General features: G+C 40.9%; 1 protein-coding gene across 1 annotated transcript; it reads right to left on the minus strand.

Annotated features, from left to right (window-relative positions):
- Window positions 1-13,139: 13,139 nt before the first annotated feature.
- Window positions 13,140-18,926, minus strand: LOC115128213 (cellular retinoic acid-binding protein 2-like). Its single transcript, XM_029657869.2, has 4 exons — window positions 18,608-18,926; window positions 14,638-14,816; window positions 14,139-14,255; window positions 13,140-14,023 (listed from the first exon to the last, which is right to left on the minus strand). Exons 1-4 carry the CDS (start codon window positions 18,723-18,725, stop codon window positions 13,973-13,975), a joined length of 465 nt encoding a protein of 154 aa, XP_029513729.1. The 5' UTR covers window positions 18,726-18,926; the 3' UTR covers window positions 13,140-13,972.

The raw sequence follows: 18,926 nt of genomic DNA on the forward strand, positions 1-18,926 counted from the left end.
CTAGTGTTCCTGGTTTTGACCCTTGCCCGTTTTCTGGACTCTGTACCCGCCTGCCTGACCATTCTGCATCTAGGTCTCGCCTTGTGCCATTATAAGCTGTCTGGGTTTAAACATCTTCTATTGTACAGAAATTGAATAGCTTAATCAATTGATTTCTGCCCAAGCAAAGTCAGCCTCGGAATATCAAAGAAATTAAACAATGATATCCCCATATCCAGCCGAGTCACGTCTTTCCTGGGTATTTTACACCGTGTTTCTAGCATAAAGCATTGCTGACCAAAGCATTGTTATAGATCAATTTATATAATCAGATCCATTTTATTTTCTTCAAAATCTTCTACGCTAACAAGGGGTAGGCATCTGCTTTTTGACAGTTTTCTTTAATAAAAGGAAGGCCTATGGTATACCCCCTCATTTCGAGTTATATTTAACAGCCCTTCACTGACACGGAGGTAGGCTATTTAAAGATTGCATGGTGGGTGGAGGAATTTACCAACAAATCTATGGATACAGCAACCTATAGCCTAATTTCATCTGTCAAACAGGTAGGCCTACCTCTTATTTCTTAAATAGGAAGAAATAGGCTTGTTAGTAAAGTCTCATTAAAATGAAGACTGTTTAAATGAATTATGCCGACTCGAATTTGCCCACTTTCAGTAGACTACCATGAGCTGTCCATTTCCGATTGATTGTGCGCGGCTGCTCCATCAAGTTTCAGCACCACAATGTAAGTTACTCGAATCTGGCTTATTGTTAAGATAAACTCTGTTAAATACATCGTGGGCAAGAAACATTTTTTTTAATCAATTCAATTATAGTAGTAGCAAGCTATCAAAGTTGACCTCTGGTCCTCCTTATCATCTTTACGTTCTCCTTCTCAAACGTAACCTTTTTTGAACCAGGCCTAATCAAAAAATTGTTGCCAAGAAAGCTTTGACTCTCCTCCTGAACTGCCACCATACCCCTACACAGCACAGGCATTGATTAAGCAGCATACAAACACGTTTTTGATCAGGAAGAGCAGAGCAGGAAGGAGCCCAGGGTTGGAATATCCATTGAGAGTGTAATGTTTTATTTACATCACTCCAGCAGCTATCTTAGAAATATAACTTTGCTCTGTGCTTCTCCGAGCATGCACTTCATAGCTTATAGGCTATGGATCATTTGATTGAGACCACACTAAATAGCCTATAGGTGCCATTGATATTGGGCGCCCAGTGGAGAATCAGATGGGCTGCATTGGGAACAAATCTATATACAGTTGAAGTAGAAAGTTTATATACACCTTAACCAAATACATTTAAACTCAGTTTTTCACAATTCCTGACATTTAATCCTAGTAAAAATTCCCTGTCTTAGGTCAGTTAGGATCACCACTTTATTTTAAGAATGTGAAATGTGGGGGGACAAAATGGCGCTGTAGAGAGAACACGGTGTTTCAGCGAGCTCTCGTGGCATTCGTAAATTTATATTCTTACATTAATCTCCTAGCTTGAAAAAGTGGTAGAATTGGCTAAATAAGTTACCATATAATGAGTCTTGACGACTATTTCGCAAAAATCTCAGACAACATGCCCAATAGAACTACTAAGAAGTCGACCAAAACCACCACCCCTGTGGATGTGCATGAGGAGCTAGCTAACGTTAGCGAAGCTAACACCATTGCGGACCCGGGCACAATGGACCTGATGATTCAAAAGATGACTGATAACATTACTAAAGTGATCGATGCTAAGATAAGAACGGTCTTGGAAGCAATAGCAGGCCATTCAGCTGAAATACAGAGCGTTGTGAAACGTGTTGTTGAGGCGGAAGGAAGAATTGCTGCAGTGGAAACTTCAACTACATCTATGGACGCTAAGATAAAAGCACTTGAGAAACAGGTGCGCGAAATGGCGGAGCACATTGACGATTTGGATAATCGAGGACGCAGATGCAATATTCGTGTTGTGGGACTCCCGGAAAATTCTGAAGGGACACGTTCAGTAAAATTCTTTGAGGAATGGATCCCTGGCTACCTACAAATGGACACTAAGGCTGGTCGTGTGAAGCTGGACAGAGCCCATCGCTCTCAAGCACCGATACCGGGCCCCAATCAACGCCCACGGCCGGTGGTTATAAAGTTCCACAACTTCACCGACAAGCAGCGCGTCATGGATGCGGCTAGAAACATCGGCTCTGATGGTAGTCAACATAAAGGTCCAAAGGTCTCATTCTTCAATGATTATTCCACAGCGGTTGTACGAAGACGCAAAGCGTTTGATGAGGCGAAGGCTCGCACTGTTGTACCCGGCCACATTGAAGATTATGGTCAACGGATCACCTAAAAAGCTCTACACACCTGAAGAGGCTGCTGCGTTTATTGACTCTCTCGGGTAAATAACTTTAAGCTGCACCTCCACAGCATTGAATAACTTTGCTTATTTGTGGTTGAATCTGATCACGAAACAGTGGTGTGAGTCCCCACGTACTCCGGCTCAGTAATATTCGTAACTTTATTATTTTTCTTGCTAAAGTAATAGCTGCTATAGCTCAGGCTGAGATATGTGTGAATCCATATTGGTGCCCCAGGCTTGGTTTTAGGTGGAAGAGCCTCAATCTTCTTCTATTGATTTTCTTTTCCATATATATAAAGGATGAGGCTATTGAGCGGCAATGCGGACTTAAGAGTCTACATTGGAGAGTTGAAATCCCTGCATGTTAGCTAGTGGGAAAACCCCCTTTTGGATTTTTACATGTTTAATTTTTGGGTTTAGTATAGTTCGAGTTCAGGGTTCATATTTTTTGTTTATGCTCAGTGAGATAGAGGAGAGTTCAACACATGGAAAAAGGTACCACCCCACTTTTACAGTAGGATCCAGTCTGAATATTGAATGGTCAAGATACAATGGCAGATAACAGACTGCGTGTATGTACGTGGAACATTAGAGGGAGCCATAACCCCATTAAGAGGAAGAAAGTATTGTCTTTTTTGAAAAAAGAAAATATTGATATTGCCCTGTTGCAAGAAACCCATTTGGATGATAAGGAGCACCTGAAATTACAACAAGGAGGGTTTGGTCAAGTGTTTTTCTCATCATTTACATCCAGAAGTAGAGGTGTAGCAATTCTGGTGAAAAAGAACTTACCACTTAAGGTCTTGAATTGTGTGAAAGATAAATTTGGTCGCTTTGTTATAATTAATGGTACTTTACAAGGGCAGAACATTTCCATAATGAACATTTACTTCCCCCCTGCTCACCCCCCTGATTTCCTCACTAAGGCATTTCTAGACTTTTCAGAATTAAACTCAGACACTGCAGTGGTTGGAGGAGATTTTAACTACTTGTTGAACCCCCTTATTGATAAGTTTCCCAGTGGTATAGCTTCACTCTCTCCTCAAGCTAAGTCACTTAAAGTTATTTGTGATGATCTGGGGTATGCGGATGTCTGGAGAGCTTTCCATCCCTCCAACAGAGAGTTCACTTTTTTCTCTGCACCTCATGGATGTCAGACTAGAATAGATTATTTTTTTATGCCCAAGACGTCGTTGCAGTCTGTTTTATCTGCTAGGATCGGAAGCATAGTCATATCTGATCATGCTGAGGTGATCCTGGACATAAAACTCAACGGGGCATTCAATCGGTCAAGACATTGGAGGTTGAACACAACCATTCTTAAAGACCATACATTCACATCATACTTTATAACAGAGTTTAAAGCATTTTTCTCTATTAACTCTCAATCAACAGATAACCCCTCGCTCCTTTGGGAGACCTGTAAAGCGTATGCCAGGGGTCTGATTGTGTCATACACAGCTACTAAGAGACGGAAAAAGCGGGAAAAGCAAAAAATGTTAGAGGGTGAATTAGGAACTAAAGAGAAGGACTACATTAAAACGCCCACTCCTGCACTATTAAAGGAAATATCAGTCATTAGATCAACGTTAGACTCTCTCCTAACACAGGACGCTGAAAAGAAAATGAGATTTGTCAGGCAAAAGCTATATGAACATGGCGATAAGCCAGGAAAGTACTTGGCATACCTAGCTAAAAAGAGGGCTGACTCTCAGTCAATTGCTACTATTACTGATTCTGATGGTAATCATTTATATGAAAATAAATTGATAAGTGACTCATTTAAGAAATTTTATACAAACCTTTATGCCTCAGAACTGCCAAAGGATGCACCCAAATTAATGGAGAACTTCTTTGGTAAGATTGAGCTCCCTACTATCTCCGAAGAACAGAGGTCCCTCCTTAATGCCCCTATTACCAAGGAAGAGATAATGTTCGCAATTAAGAATCTGCAAAATGGTAAGACCTCAGGACCAGACGGGTTTTGTAGTGAGTTCTATAAAGAGTTCTATGGCCTGATCCTTGAGCCATTGCGTGATATGTTTAACCACTCATTTTCAAATGACCAACTCCCTCAAACGCTGAGAGAAGCCAACATTTCACTTATTCTCAAAAAGGGAAAATGTCCAGAGTCTTGTTCCTCGTACAGACCAATTTCCCTTCTGAATGTGGATAGAAAATTGCTTTCTAAAATTCTAGCCACAAGATTAGAGGACTCATTGCCACTAATTGTGAAAGGAGACCAAACTGGCTTCATTAGGGGCCGTAAGTCATGCAACAACGTCAGGCGGCTTCTTAATGTAATTCAAGCCTACCAACAAAGTGCTGTAGATGGTCTTGTGCTCTCCCTAGATGCTGAGAAAGCATTTGATCGTGTGGAGTGGTCTTACCTATTATTTGCTCTAAATAAATTTGGTCTAGGGGACAACTTTATAAAATGGGTGAACGTTTTATATGATGATCCTCAGGCTGCTGTCCTTACTAATGGGCTACGGTCAAATAGCTTCTCTATACACAGAGGTACCAGACAGGGCTGTCCTTTATCCCCCCTCCTCTTTGCACTCGTTATGGAACCACTGGCCGAGGCCATCAGGGTAACGCCTGCTATACAGGGGCTGCTCATTGGTGATGTTCACCATAGAATAAGCTTGTATGCTGATGATGTCCTGATATTCATCTCTAGTCCCGAGACTTCAATTACATCTCTTATTAATATAATTGAATTATTCAGTGAATTCTCAGGCTACAAGATTAACCTAACTAAGTCAGAGGCTATGCCACTTGGTAGCCTACACTCTGTACCTAATACTTCTCCCCCCTTCCCTTTTAAATGGTCTCCCTCAGGTTTCATGTATCTGGGTATATTTGTAACTCCTAAATTCCAGCTAATGTACAAAGCCAATTTTGTTCCCTTGTTTGATACAATAAGACAGGATCTGGAGCGCTGGAACTCTCTCCCCATTTCTTGGTTGGGTAGAATATCCCTCCTGAAAATGAACGTTTTACCTAGACTACTTTACCCAATCCAAATGATCCCAGTATTACTCTCCAATAAGGTAATAAAGGATGTAAATGGATGGCTAAGTTCCTTTATATGGAGTAAATGCAAGCCAAGACTTAAGATGGCAATATTGCAGCTGCCAAGTTCTATGGGCGGCTTGGACCTGCCCAATATCAAGTTCTATCAATGGTGTGCCCACCTTTGTTATATTTCTGACTGGATCACAAATGATGACTCCTCTATTTGGTTAGACATTGAGACTTCTCTTTCAAAATACCCCTTACAGGATCTTTTATTTTTCAGAAGTTTCAAGTCTGTAGAAGAACACTGCAATAATCCAGTTACACTTAACACACTCAAAGTATGGAGGTCAGTTCAACGCTTCCTGGGAAGGTCCAAACTAACCTCTGCTCTTACCCCAATTCTTAACAACCCAGATTTCAGTCCAGGATTGCAGGATGCTGGCTTTAACTTATGGCTTAATAAGGGCATACGCAGGCTAAACGACTTATTTGCTGACAAGATTTTGTTGTCATTTGAGCAGATGGTCGAGAAATATCGACTCCCAAAGCAGGACTTTTCCGCTTCCTACAAGTAAGACATTATATTCTGGAGAGCACCACCTTAATTGGTAACCCTGATATGTCTGTCATTGAAAGAATGCTTTTTTTCCCACAAAGGAAAATGTCTGTAAGTCTGTTTTATGATACTTTAAGGTCCTTTTCTGCTGTCAACACACAGAGGGTGAAACAAGTGTGGGAGAAAGAATTGTCTGTTACTATTGACGAAGGGATGTGGGAGGACATTTGGAGATATGCAAAAACAATATCTATATGTAACCGTACTAGAGCAATCCAATTAAGAATAATACACAGATTGCATATATCCCCAAATCGCAGACATGCTTTTAGCCCCACTTCCTCTTCCCCTCAGTGTCTTAAATGCAAAACTGATACAGGCACCCTAACACATTGTTTATGGTCATGTACCAAAATACAAAGATACTGGTCTGGTGTCCTGCAAGAAATTGAAAAGATCCTAGGGGTTGATCTAGAATTGAACCCAGTTTCTTTACTGTTAGGTCTCCCTAGTAGGCATGTTACTTCTGTCTGTAAAAGGAGGCTTTACAACATCCTTACCTTCGCAGCGAGGAAAAATATCCTTTTACAGTGGATTAGGGATAAGGTTCCTTCTATTAAAGACTGGCATAAGATACTATTTGAATGGGTGCCTCTGGAATATCTGACATGTACATTGCATTCTAAAACAGACCAGTTCTACAAAGTATGGGAACCTTATCTAAATTACCTAGAACCTGAGGTATCAGCTATTATGCTGCAAGGATTCTCTTAGAATGGCGGGGATCTATGTATTTCAGAACTACACTGTACGCTCCATGTGTGGAACCTAACCTCTTGGTTTAAACTGAGCTTTTTTGTTTAATTTCTGTTTGTAAGTTTGTTTAAAATGTATGTATTGAGGGACGCAATGATGGTGATGGGGTGAGCGAAGCACCGAGCGGGAAGAGCAAAATGGTGTACGTATGTATGGGTGTGTATATGTGTGTGCGTGCGTGTATGTATGCATATGTGTGTGTATATGCATGGGTATATGTATATGTGTGTATGTATGTATGTGTATGTATATGCTCGTAGATATGGGTAAGTGGGGGCTGTTTTTCTTTTTGTTCTGTGTGCTTTGTCTCTGTTGTTGTATCTCTTAATATGGGTGAAAATTGTGAAATTACAATAAAAATACTGTTACAAAAAAAGAATGTGAAATGTCAGAATAATAGCAGAGAGAATGATTTATTTCAGATTTTTCTTTCTTCCATCACATTCCCAGTGGGTCAGAAGTTAACATACGCTCAATTAGTATTTGGTAGCTGTCACGATCGTTTAGAGATGGATTAGACCAAGGTGCAGAGTGGTAAGCGTACATGATTTTATTAGATGAACACGAAACAAAAATAACAAACTACAACCAGCCGTGAAGCTACATGCAGTGCAGAAAGTAACTACACACAAACAAGATCCCACAACTAAAAAAGGCTGCCTAAGTATGATCCCCAATCAGAGACAACGATAGACAGCTGCCTCTGATTGGGAACCATACCCGGCAAACAAAGAAATAGAAAAACTAGAATGCCCACCCAAATCACACCCTGACCTAACCAAATAGAGAAATAAAAAGGCTCTCTAAGGTCAGGGCGTGACAGTAGCATTGCCTTTACATTGTTTAACTTGGGTCAAATGTTCCAGGTAGCCTTCCACAAGCTTCCCATAATAAGTTGGGTGAATTTTGGCCCATTCCTCCTGACAGAGCTGGTGTAACTGAGTCAGGTTTGTAGGCCTCCTTGCTCGCACACGCTTTTTCAGTTCTGCCCACATATTTTTTACAGGATTGAGGTCAGGGCTTTGTGATGGCCACTCCAATACCTTTACTTTGTTGTCTTTAAGCCATTTTGTCACAACTTTGGAAGTATGTTTGAGTTCATTGTCCATTTGGAAGACCCATTTGCGATCAAGCTTTAACTTCCTGACTGATGTCTTGAGATGTTGCTTCAATATATCCACATAATTTTCCTTCCTCCATGATGACATCTATTTTGTGAAGTGCACCAATCCCTCCTGCAGCAAAGCACCCCCACAACATGATGCTGCCACCCTCGTGCTTCACGGTTGGGATGGTGTTCTTCGGCTTGCAAGCCTCCCCATTTTTCCTCCAAACATAACAATGGTAATTACGGCCAAACAGTTATATTTTTGTTTCATCAGACCAGAGGTAATTTCTCCAAAAAGTACCATCTTTGTCCCCATGTGCAGCTGCAAACCGTAGTCTGGCTTTTTTATTACGTTTTTTGGAGCAGTGGCTTCTTCCTTGTCGACGGGCCTTTCAGGTTATGTCGATATAGGACTCGGTTTACTGTGGATATAGATACTTTTGTACCTGTTTCCTCCAGCATTTTCACAAGGTCCTTTGCTGTTGTTCTGGGATTGATTTGCACTTTTCTCACACCAAAGTACGTTTATCTCTAGGAGACAGAATGCGTCTCCTTCCTGAGTGGTTTGACGGCTGCGTGGTCCCATGGTGTTTATACTTGCGTACTATTGTTGTACAGATGAACGTGGTACCTTCAGACATTTGGAAATTGCTCCCAAGGATGAACCAGACTTGTGGAGGTCTACCATTTTTTTCTGAGGTCTTGGCTGATTTCTTTTGATTTCCCCATGATGTCAAGCAAAGAGGCACTGAGTTTGAAGGCAGGCCTTGAAATACATCCACAGGTACACATCCAATTGACTCAAATTATGTCAATTAGCCAGAAGCTAATCAGAAGCTTCTAAAGCAATGACATAATTTTCTGGAATTTTCCAAGCTGTTTAAAGGCCCAGTCAATGTATCTTTTAAAATTTTTTTAAAACATTATTTTACTAGGCAAGTCAGTTAAGAACAAATTCTTATTTTCAATGACGGCCTAGGAACAGTGGGTTAACTGCCTGTTCAGGGGCAGAACGACAGATTTGTACCTTGTCAGCTCGGGGATTCGAACTTGCAACCTTTCGGTTACTAGTCCAACACTCTAACCACTAGGCTACCCTGCCGCCCGTATGTAAACCTCTGAACCACTGGAATTGTGACACAGTGAGTTATAAGTGAAATAATCTGTCTGTTAACAATTGTTGGAAAAATGACTTGTGTCATGCACAAAGTAGATGTCCTAACCGACTTGCCAAAACTATAGTTTGTTAGCGAGAAATGTGGAGTGGTTGAAAAACGAGTTTTAATGATTCCAACCTAGTGTATGTAAACGTCCGACTTCAACTGTACATGCAAGGCTATTCCACCAAATTATGTAGGGTGGCAGCAGGTCAAGAAATGCTAGCAAAGACATCATAGGCAGTGTCCCAAAAATGTACCCCAAAAAATAGAAAAAAAATCATACATTACTTTATATCTTTCAACACTTTGTGTTTCATAAATTTCCTTCGATTCGCAAGAGGCTGAATGCATTCAGAAAGTATTCAGACCCCTTGACTTTTTCCACATTTTGATACGTTACAGTCTTATTCTAAAATGGATTAAATAAAAAAAATGTCCTCATCCATCTACACATCAGAACTGCAAATGTATTAAAAAAATATACCTTATTAACTTAACTATTCAGACACTTTGCTATGAGACTCGAAATTGAGCTCAGGTGCATCCTGTTTCCATTGATCATTACATTTACATTTAAGTCATTTAGCAGACGCTCTTATCCAGAGCGACTTACAAATTGGTGATCATCCTTGAGATGTTTCTACAACTTGATTCTAGTCCACCTGTGGTAAATTCAATTGATTGGACATGATTTGGAAAGGCACACACCTGTCTATATAAGGTCCCACTATTGACAGTGCATGAGCAAAAACCAAGCCAGGAGGTCAAAATAAATGTCCGTAGAGCTCCGAGACAGGATTGTGTTGAGGAACAGATCTAGGGAAGAGTACCAAAAAAAATCTGCAGCATTGAAGAGCACAGTGGCCTCCATCATTCTTAAATGGAAGAAGTTTGGAACCACCAAGACTCTTCCTAAACCTGGCCGCCCGGCTAAACTGAGCAATTGGGGAAGAAGGGTCTTGGTCGGGGAGGTGACCAAGAACCCGATGGTCACTCTGACAGAGCTACAGAGTACCTCTTTGGCGATGGGAGAACCTTACAGAAGGACAACCATCTCTGCAGCACTCCACTAATCAGTATTTTATGGTAGAGTGGCCAGACGGAAGCCACACCTCAGTAAAAGGCACATGACAGCCCGCTTTGAGTTTGCCAAAAGGCACCTAAAGGACTCTCAGACCATGAGAAACAAGATTGAAATCTTTGGCCTGAATGCCAAGCATCAAGTCTGAAGGAAACCTGGCACCATCCTTATGGTCATGGCAGCATCATGCTGTGTGGATGTTTTTCAGCGGCAGGGACTGGGAGACTAGTCAGGATCCAGGGAAAGATAAACAGAGCATAGTCTGCTCCAGAGAGTTCAGGAACTCAGACTGAGGCAAAGGTTCACCTTCCAACAGGACAACGAGCCTAAGCACACAGCCAAGACAGCTCACATTGTAAAGGCTTCGGAACAAGTCTCTGAATGTCCTTGAGTGACCCAGCCATATCCAGGACTTGCACCCGATCGAGCATCTCTGGAGAGACCTGAAAATAGCTGATGCTCCCCATCCAGCCTGACAGAGCTTGAAAGGATCTGCAGAGAAGAATGGAAGAAACTCCCCAAAATCGGGTGTACTAAGCTTATCGCATCATACCCAATAATACTCGAGGCTGTAGTCACTGCCCAAGGTGCTTCAACAAAGTACTGAATACTTATGTAAATTTAATTTTTTTTATTTAAGAAAAAAAATACAAAAAAATAATGTTTTTCCTTTGCCGTTATGGGGTATTTTTGCCCTTATGGGTTATTGTGTGTAGATAGATTGATGAGAGACAATTAAAAAAAAATCAATTTTAGAATAAGGCTGTAAAGTAATCAAATGTGGAAAAAGTCAAGGGGTCTGAATACTTTTCCGAATGCACTGTATCTCACCAGTGAAAGCATCCAAGCGATCAAAAAAGCTGTCTCTGTATGTGTAGCCCATCCTGCTGGTCAAAAAGAGTATGACATTGTTGCCGCCCGTAACATTGAATGCAAGGGAAGCCAGTGAGTATTTGGCCTCCCTTGATAAAACAAATATATAAAATAATAGCCAATCAGCGTTGAGCTAATCTGAGTGAATTCAGCTGTGAATTGTCCTGGCGCACCAAATAAAAGTCAAGGGGAGGCAGTTTGGATTTGGCTTCAGACCAATCACATCACATTGTGCCAAACGTCATTGACAGAAAAAACTGAATTGTTGCATCCTATTGTGTCCTTGTCCTCCGGTGGCTAGCTAGCGAGCTAAAATGGTCCCTTTCCTAAATTAGCCATGGATGGAGATAGGGTTTTGGTTTTTACTTAATTCTCCGCACTGGCCAATGATTATAACGATGATTTTGATCCAACCATAAATTCATACATTGTGCCCCTGGCCTTAGAGGATGGAAATTCAACATTAGGCTAATGTTAAATAGCTGACCTGTTAACTAATTGACTAGCGAGCTATCATTTTAGCCAGGTATCCGAAGACAACAAAAACTAAAAGCGTGTATTAGAGAATCCGAGACCATTTAGACAACATGAAAGAGGATGGCATTGGCATTTTGTGGGGTGAGTCAACATGTTTTTCCACTTGCACACACACATACATACATACATACATACATACATACATACATACATAAAGCATCACCATGGACAGCTACATCATGTTTAGCTTATGCTGATTGAACTAAATAGTTTTTGGTATATTTTAGTTGTCACTGTATTAGACTAAGCATAGGTGATTAGATAATGTTGAAATGGTGCTGGAATAGTGGAGGCACTGCCAGTTTTTTTCTTTGCGACTTTCGTTAACTCTCCGTGGTTCTAAATCAATAGTAGTTTTGTAGTCCGAAAATGTCTGAAACATTAACTTGCTTGACCATACTGTAGGTCATGTAACTGTTTGTTACATGCAATATGTTTTGTGGACTTCACCGGACTGATGTTGCTCTCCGGTTTTGTGATGAAACAAAGGTGTGGCTGAATTTATTCTGCCACTGTGTCTCCTTATGGTCTTGGCCTTAGGCCTATATATCATGGTGTCAAGGCATATGAACTAACAGGTTATAAAGCAAACAACACAGGTTGTAATATGGCTTTTTTTCCCTGGCTTGGCTTCCCCAGGGATTTTACCCACTACTGCCCTATTCCCTATTTAGTGCACTACTTTTGACCAGGGCCCATAAGACTTCCCACTGGGCACACTGGTGGAATCAAAGTTGTTTCAACGTCATTTCAATGAAATGATGTTGGACCAAAATGGAATAGACGTTGAATTTACGTCTGTGCCCAGTGGGTTTAGTTAAAAGTAAGGCATTATGTAGGGAATAGGGTGCTATTTTGGACACAGATTTTACAGCGTTAGATCTGTAATTGCTTGTTTGAGTCTGCTCCCATGTTAATATCCAGTACCTCTGTGTTTGTCCATAGTGATTCATTTCTAATAGTCTGTATGAGTGGTCCAGATGGCTTGTCTAGAGTTGGGACCTATCCCAAATGGCACCCTACTCCCTATATGGTGCACTACTATTGACCAGAGCCTATGGAGTTAGTCAAAAGTCGTGCGCTACTAGGGAATATAGTGCTATTTGGGATGCAGCCTTGGAGTCGGGTGCCTCCAGCCTGGTCTTAAAACCACTGCATTCCATGGCGAATCAAGAGATTTGTGGCCCCATGACATCATAGCCTATGGAATGAGCTGACACAATCGTTGTGTGGAAAGTGACCTCGGTAACGAGGAGAGATTGAGTGAACTGGGCAATTTCTGGTTCCAAAATGGCACTCTATTCCCTACATAGTGCACTACTTTTGGGACCCTTAGCACACCGTCTGCTAATCTGGACAGCAAATCACTTCCTATTGATCGAGTAAGTGCTCTCTCTCCTCGGGAAGTGCATGAGAGACCTGCACTGTATTTCACAGCAAGCTGGATTCTGGAGTCTGTTCAAACCATTCCTCAATCCATTATTTTCGAACAGCATCCGTCCTCCCAAGTATGAGTGCTAATTTAGGTGTGACTGTATTTTGTTTTGGCTGTCCAGTTCAGAGGTGTGTGGGAGAGCAAAGTGTCCTCACACAAATCAGAGGCAGTAATTTTACCCTTTGTAAATGGGTGCGGGCCGAGTCCAGGGAAGAGGGGGTGGGGAACCTTTTATTGAGCTCATACTTTAATTAGGTACAGCTGGGAAGGAAAGCTGAGGAAATAGTACCGTTCTCAATATGAAATGGTTTTCTTATAGTCCCTCACTCACTCTTTCCCTACCACTCCCAGTTTTTCCCCTTGTTCTTGCCAAATGTCTTTCAGACACAGTGGTGTTCATAAAATATGGATTCTCTTTGGGAGTTTTACAATTCTAAATGGACAAATGGTGAGGGATGAGGAAAGAGAGCACATAGAGGACAAGGAGGATTGAGAGGAAAGGGCGTGGAGGAGAGAAGGAGAGGTGGCAAGTTGCCGAGAGGGACGAAAAACAAGGGAGGGATGCATACAAAGATCATAGGCAGGGGGAAAGGAGAAGTAGGAAGGAGGTGGTATGGAGAGAGAAAGCCAGAACAGCGGTGAGGGACAAGGTCTTGGTTTAAATCTGTTTCACAAAGCTAATAAAATCAGGTTTTGGAAATACATGGTCAATTTTAACAACACAGTTTGAGGATGGTTTACAGTTGCTTCGGTAAGACATTTTGAAGAAAAATACAGATAGGGTTTTCATGCGGTATACTGAGAATAAATACAGCTTTAGTTGTGGAGGAACAATGATAACATCACAAAGCCATTACATGCTATTACGAGAACATTATACATGAAAATAAACTGGCACAAGGCTTTTCACAACAATCAAACTCTGTCTGACAAAACACATACAACTGACGTCTTGTTAACCACAATCTGAATGACTGGAAGATTAAATAAGCAAAAGGAGCAGGTAGAAATAAGAAAAATGGAAATGTTTGACAGTCTTAAGTCTTTCATTCTCGTTGATATACTCTGGTGCACACAACATCCCCAGCGCTCATTGTCTGAAAGAAAATGACAACAAAATGAATACAAAACTCAGATATATCAAACACATACTTTCCCCCCAAACACAGTTAAATGATCACTGTTTGTAGGCAATAAAAATGTATGCTTTACCAAAATGAGTTCACCATCATTGGTCACTTCACGGGTCCAGGCAGTCTTAGGGCCCTCCCCTTTCTGCAAGGTCTGCTCACAGCTGATCTTGCTATCTGTCTCCCAGCGAGGGGTACTCTGGAGGACATAAGAAGAAGATCCATGCAAGGATTTAATAAGTGACACTGCATGTTGTAGTGAAGTGGTTAGATAAACACAGTAGATCTGGGTGTGACCCTGAGGCTTCTCATTTGGTACTAAGTACTGTTGCGGCATGTTACTGCTTCTTCAAGTCTGTTAGGCGTTATGTTTTCTGCCCTCCACAAACCATAAAGAAAATGAGAATACTAAACCATCACATAGAACAATTATCAAGTTACACACTGATTTTTTTCCCCACATTCTTATACAGACCCATGATTCCATACACTGAGTCCTGGCAAAATATGCACGTACAGTAATAACCAAAATATTTCATGCAACACATGTAGAGATGAAGAATGTGGAAATGGAGTGTTACGGTGCAAGGGCGTCCGTCCACTGTGTCCTCATTGAAGGTCTGTCCCACGGTGAAGGAGACATGGGTGGTGCGTACGCTGGTGGAGGTCTGGATGGAGAGGCTCTCTCCCTGCTGGGTGATCTCTACTGCAGGTCTGGATGCTGCAGCCACGGCTATCTTCCTGACAAACACGTTCACACCTGGTCATAGGGATCAATAAGGTATCATGTAGATTGAGAATTGAGACCTTGGGTGTGTCCTAAATGGCACCCTATTCACTCCATAGTGCACTAGTTTTGAACAGGGCCCTATGGGGCTTTTGAAAAGTAGTGCATTATATAGGGAATACGGTTCCATTTGGGATGCATCCATTGTGACGAAAAGCCATATCACAGCCATCATTCATAACCATTGATTTATGGTTAGTGGGAACGACATCAGCGGAGAGGGAGGGTTTAATCTCAGACAGAGCTCTCATTCATTCAACTTCAAGGGATGATTAGCGTAGACCTGACATACAAATAACAGTATGTTACATCAGACTGACTTTCATTCCTCTCGCCTATTCAAAGTAAAATTCTTATCCTTAAATAAAAATCAGACAAACCTTCTCATTGGAGCAAAATTTATCTTTGAAGGGAAATATTGTTGTTGCCCACAGAGAAACCCCTGGAGCGAGTTAGTTGAGGAGTCCCAGGGTACTGAGGGAATGTTAGTCTCACTACCGGCTGAGGGGGCCCATTTCAGGGTTTAGTTCCGTTTATACTGGCTTTAATTACAATCTCATGAGGTTTTGGTTTGAAATGAGGGAAAATATAACATTCCACCACGGGCTATTTGTCTTTACATTTTACACTGACTGGCCCTCCTCTGGCCTTTCTCTGTGTGTGTGTGTGTGTGTGTGTGTGTGTGTGTGTTTAGGTGACTGAATGTGTAGGTGGATGGGTGCCTCAAAAAGGATAACAAAGGACTTTTAAAACAATAAATCAAGCAAGAAAATGATTGGAAATAATAATGAATGAATTCCCCATTAAAAGCAAACATGTGCACAGAGAAGTAGAAACACTTGAGTGGTGTCTGTGGCCACAGACCAAGCTGGTTTAACATTTCAACCCATAGCCCAGAGTGGGATGCTTCTCAGGACGCTTTGGTCTTTTCGTGCCTTTGCTCCTTTTTGCAACATTTCTGACAAATTTTTTGACATATCCTTGACAAAGGCTAGGGCTCCATAGATTGAAAAAAGGTCAAATGCAATAATAAGTGTAACTGTGATTTGCAGAATGTATGATGATCTGAGTCTACATCAAAGAGTCAATATATTTACAGACATGTCTACTACAAACATATTTCTCAATCGGTTGCATTAATACATTCCAATGTTAGTTGTGATAACCAAAATGCTATGTCCAGGTTCAAATAGTATGAAAATATATAGCCGCGGGAAGTAGTTTGGGGGTGGGGATGCAGAATTTGTATTTTCCCGCGCTGATGACGTCTATATGGGGGGGGGGTTCAAACTAAATGTATTTCAGTGTTTACCAGCATTTGTAACTTGAGTCTGATAATTATCTGTACAAAACAGTTGATAGTACTTGTGGAATATAAAAATAATTGCTTGATATCAGTGGCGGTCAGTGCCGTTTCAGACGAGGGATATTTCTATTACAGCATATTGGATGACTGTCATTCATATTCTACTCACCCTGTTAAATGTAGCAGCGATAGGTTTAGGCTACAACATGAAACTCAAATTTTCCCGATACCCATCATGAGGTTGCTACAACCTAGCCTATGAATGAAAGTTTACAACGTAGGTGCACACAGGTCGAGAGACAAATTTGATGTGACAGACAGTGACATTCAATACCGCCTTGCACATTCTTGCCTGCATCTAGCTGATAGTGGGTGTAATCATTACTCCAACAGTTGCAAACAAGAGTTTCTATCGGACAAATTCGGGTATGTTTTTCCCTGTTTTGTTCTGTTTAAGAAACGTTTTTCAACAGAATCAACGGGCCCGTGGCAATAAATTAGTAAAACCAAAGGCTTACCTTGACTTGGAAGAGTTCCGGGGTTGTGTTGGATAGACATAGCCAGCTAGTGTTTCAGTAGGCTAAACTAGCTAGCTGCATTTGCTTTTCAATATATATATATATATATATATATTTTCTTTCTGGCTTCTCCTTCATTTTGGAAGAAACTAATTTGTTCAAAAGTCTTCAACTATTTGCTTTCTCTCTCTTTGAGTCAACTACTCACCACATTTTCTGCACTGCAGTGCTAGCTAACTGTAGTTTATGCTTTCAGTACTAGATTAATTCTCTGATCTTTTGATTGGGTAGACAACATGTCAGTTCATGCTGCAAGAGCTCTGATAGGTTGGAGGACGTCCTCCGAAAGTTGCCACAATTACGGTGTAAGTCTATGGAGGACAGGAGGTAGTTGTCCTCTGGCTACACCATGGTGCTACCCTACAGAGTGCTGTTGAGGCATGCTGTAGGAGTGCTGTAGACCTTCTTTGCAACATAGTGTGTTTTAATCAATTATTTGGTGCCGTGATTATATTTAGGACAGTTGTATAAAAAAAATGTAAATGTTTTATTTTTATGAAATTCACTGAGGAGGATGGTCCTCCCCTTCCTTCACCTTCCTTCTCCGAGGAGCCGCCACTGCTTGATATACATTACCGTTCAAAAGTTTGGAGTCACATAGAAATGTCCTTGTTTTTGAAAGAAAAGCTATTTTCTCTGGGATGTGGAAAATGAAGACTTCAGACTAGGTGAATATCTGATGCTCCAGATACTCCCCTAGTCTAAAGAAGGCCAGTTTTATTGCTTCTTTAATCAGGACAACAGTTTTCAGCTATGCTAACATAATTGAAAAAGGGTTTCCTAATGATCAATTAGCCTTTTAAATTATAAACTTGGAATAGCTAACACAACGTGTCATTGGAACACAGGAGTGATGGTTGCTGATAATGGGCCTCTGTACGCCCATGTAGATATTCCATACAAAATCTGCCGTTTCCAGCTACGATAGTCATTTACAACATTAACAATGTCTCCACTGTATTTCTGATCAATTTGATGTTATTTTAATGGACAAAAAACACGCTTTTCTCTCAAAAACAAGGGCATTTCTAAGTGACCCCAAACTTTTGAACGGCAGTGTATGTTTTCAATTTTCTTGAAATACGTTGCAAATGAGACTGATTTCTATGTGAAAACTGAAATGGTGGATTCATTCCTTTTCAGTAGACACTCTTATCCAGAGCAATTTACAGTAGTGAGTGCATACATTTTCATACTTTTTCATACTGGTCCCCCATTGGACCCACAATCCTAGCATTGCAAGCACCATGCTCTACCAACTGAGCCACATCATCACAAACCACTTCATGTCTCAATGTACTCAGTTACTGTTTTGTGCAGTGTTTTTCCTCATTGTGATGGAAAGTATACAGGTACAAGGCTAGATGACCTTTGTACAATACAGTAATGTACAGTACAATTCCATTAAGTGGTTTCTAAGGATGGTAAATTAATACTGCACAAAAAGTGGTTTTCCACGTTATTTGGTCAAGAAAAATATTTAATATGATGTGGATATTTTGTGTCTTTGCCCATAACTTTGCACATTTTGATGTAAATGTTTGAGGACATGGTTTTGTTCTTTCTGGATTCCATTAAATGATAATCGCAGAGAAAGGGACAGGGAAACAACTCTGACAATTCCAGCTATTGAATCCTGCAAGATACTGTCCTTAATTATACAACTACCTTTTTTTGCCAAAGCCAGATGCTGAATGTTTTTTTTATATCAGTCTGCTAATACTACTAAAAGGCCCAGTGCACTACTTTTGTGATTTTTATTTTATTTTTAATAACACATTTCATTTTTATTTATATTTTTAGGCCTAATTCCGATTTTTCAGGGGGTTCTGCAGCACTCTCAGCACCCCTACTTCCCGTGGCTGTGTGAAAATACTCACCCAGCGCTTTCAGGAGTTCTTCAAAGTTTTCAGAAGTCTTCATTTTCCACAACCCAGAGAAGTTTGCAACTTTACGGTCCATTTCCGGTGTAAATAGTTTGTTATAGTAGTCGATCATTACAGAAAAAAGATAGTCAACATGATTATTTTGTTCTCTGCAGACCCATAAAATAAACTGTTTGCAGCTCTTCTGATTTTTCTGTGTTTTGTCTCTCAGATTGGGCACTGTTGCTTGGTGCTCTCTGTTTGCTCCCTCTGCCTCCTCTCTCTCTCATTCAGAGGTTGATTCAATCTGGTCGGCACACTCCCTTTTTTGGCT

Source organism: Oncorhynchus nerka, linkage group LG4 (assembly GCF_034236695.1).
Source record: "Oncorhynchus nerka isolate Pitt River linkage group LG4, Oner_Uvic_2.0, whole genome shotgun sequence".
In the NCBI taxonomy this organism is placed as follows: domain Eukaryota; kingdom Metazoa; phylum Chordata; class Actinopteri; order Salmoniformes; family Salmonidae; genus Oncorhynchus; species Oncorhynchus nerka.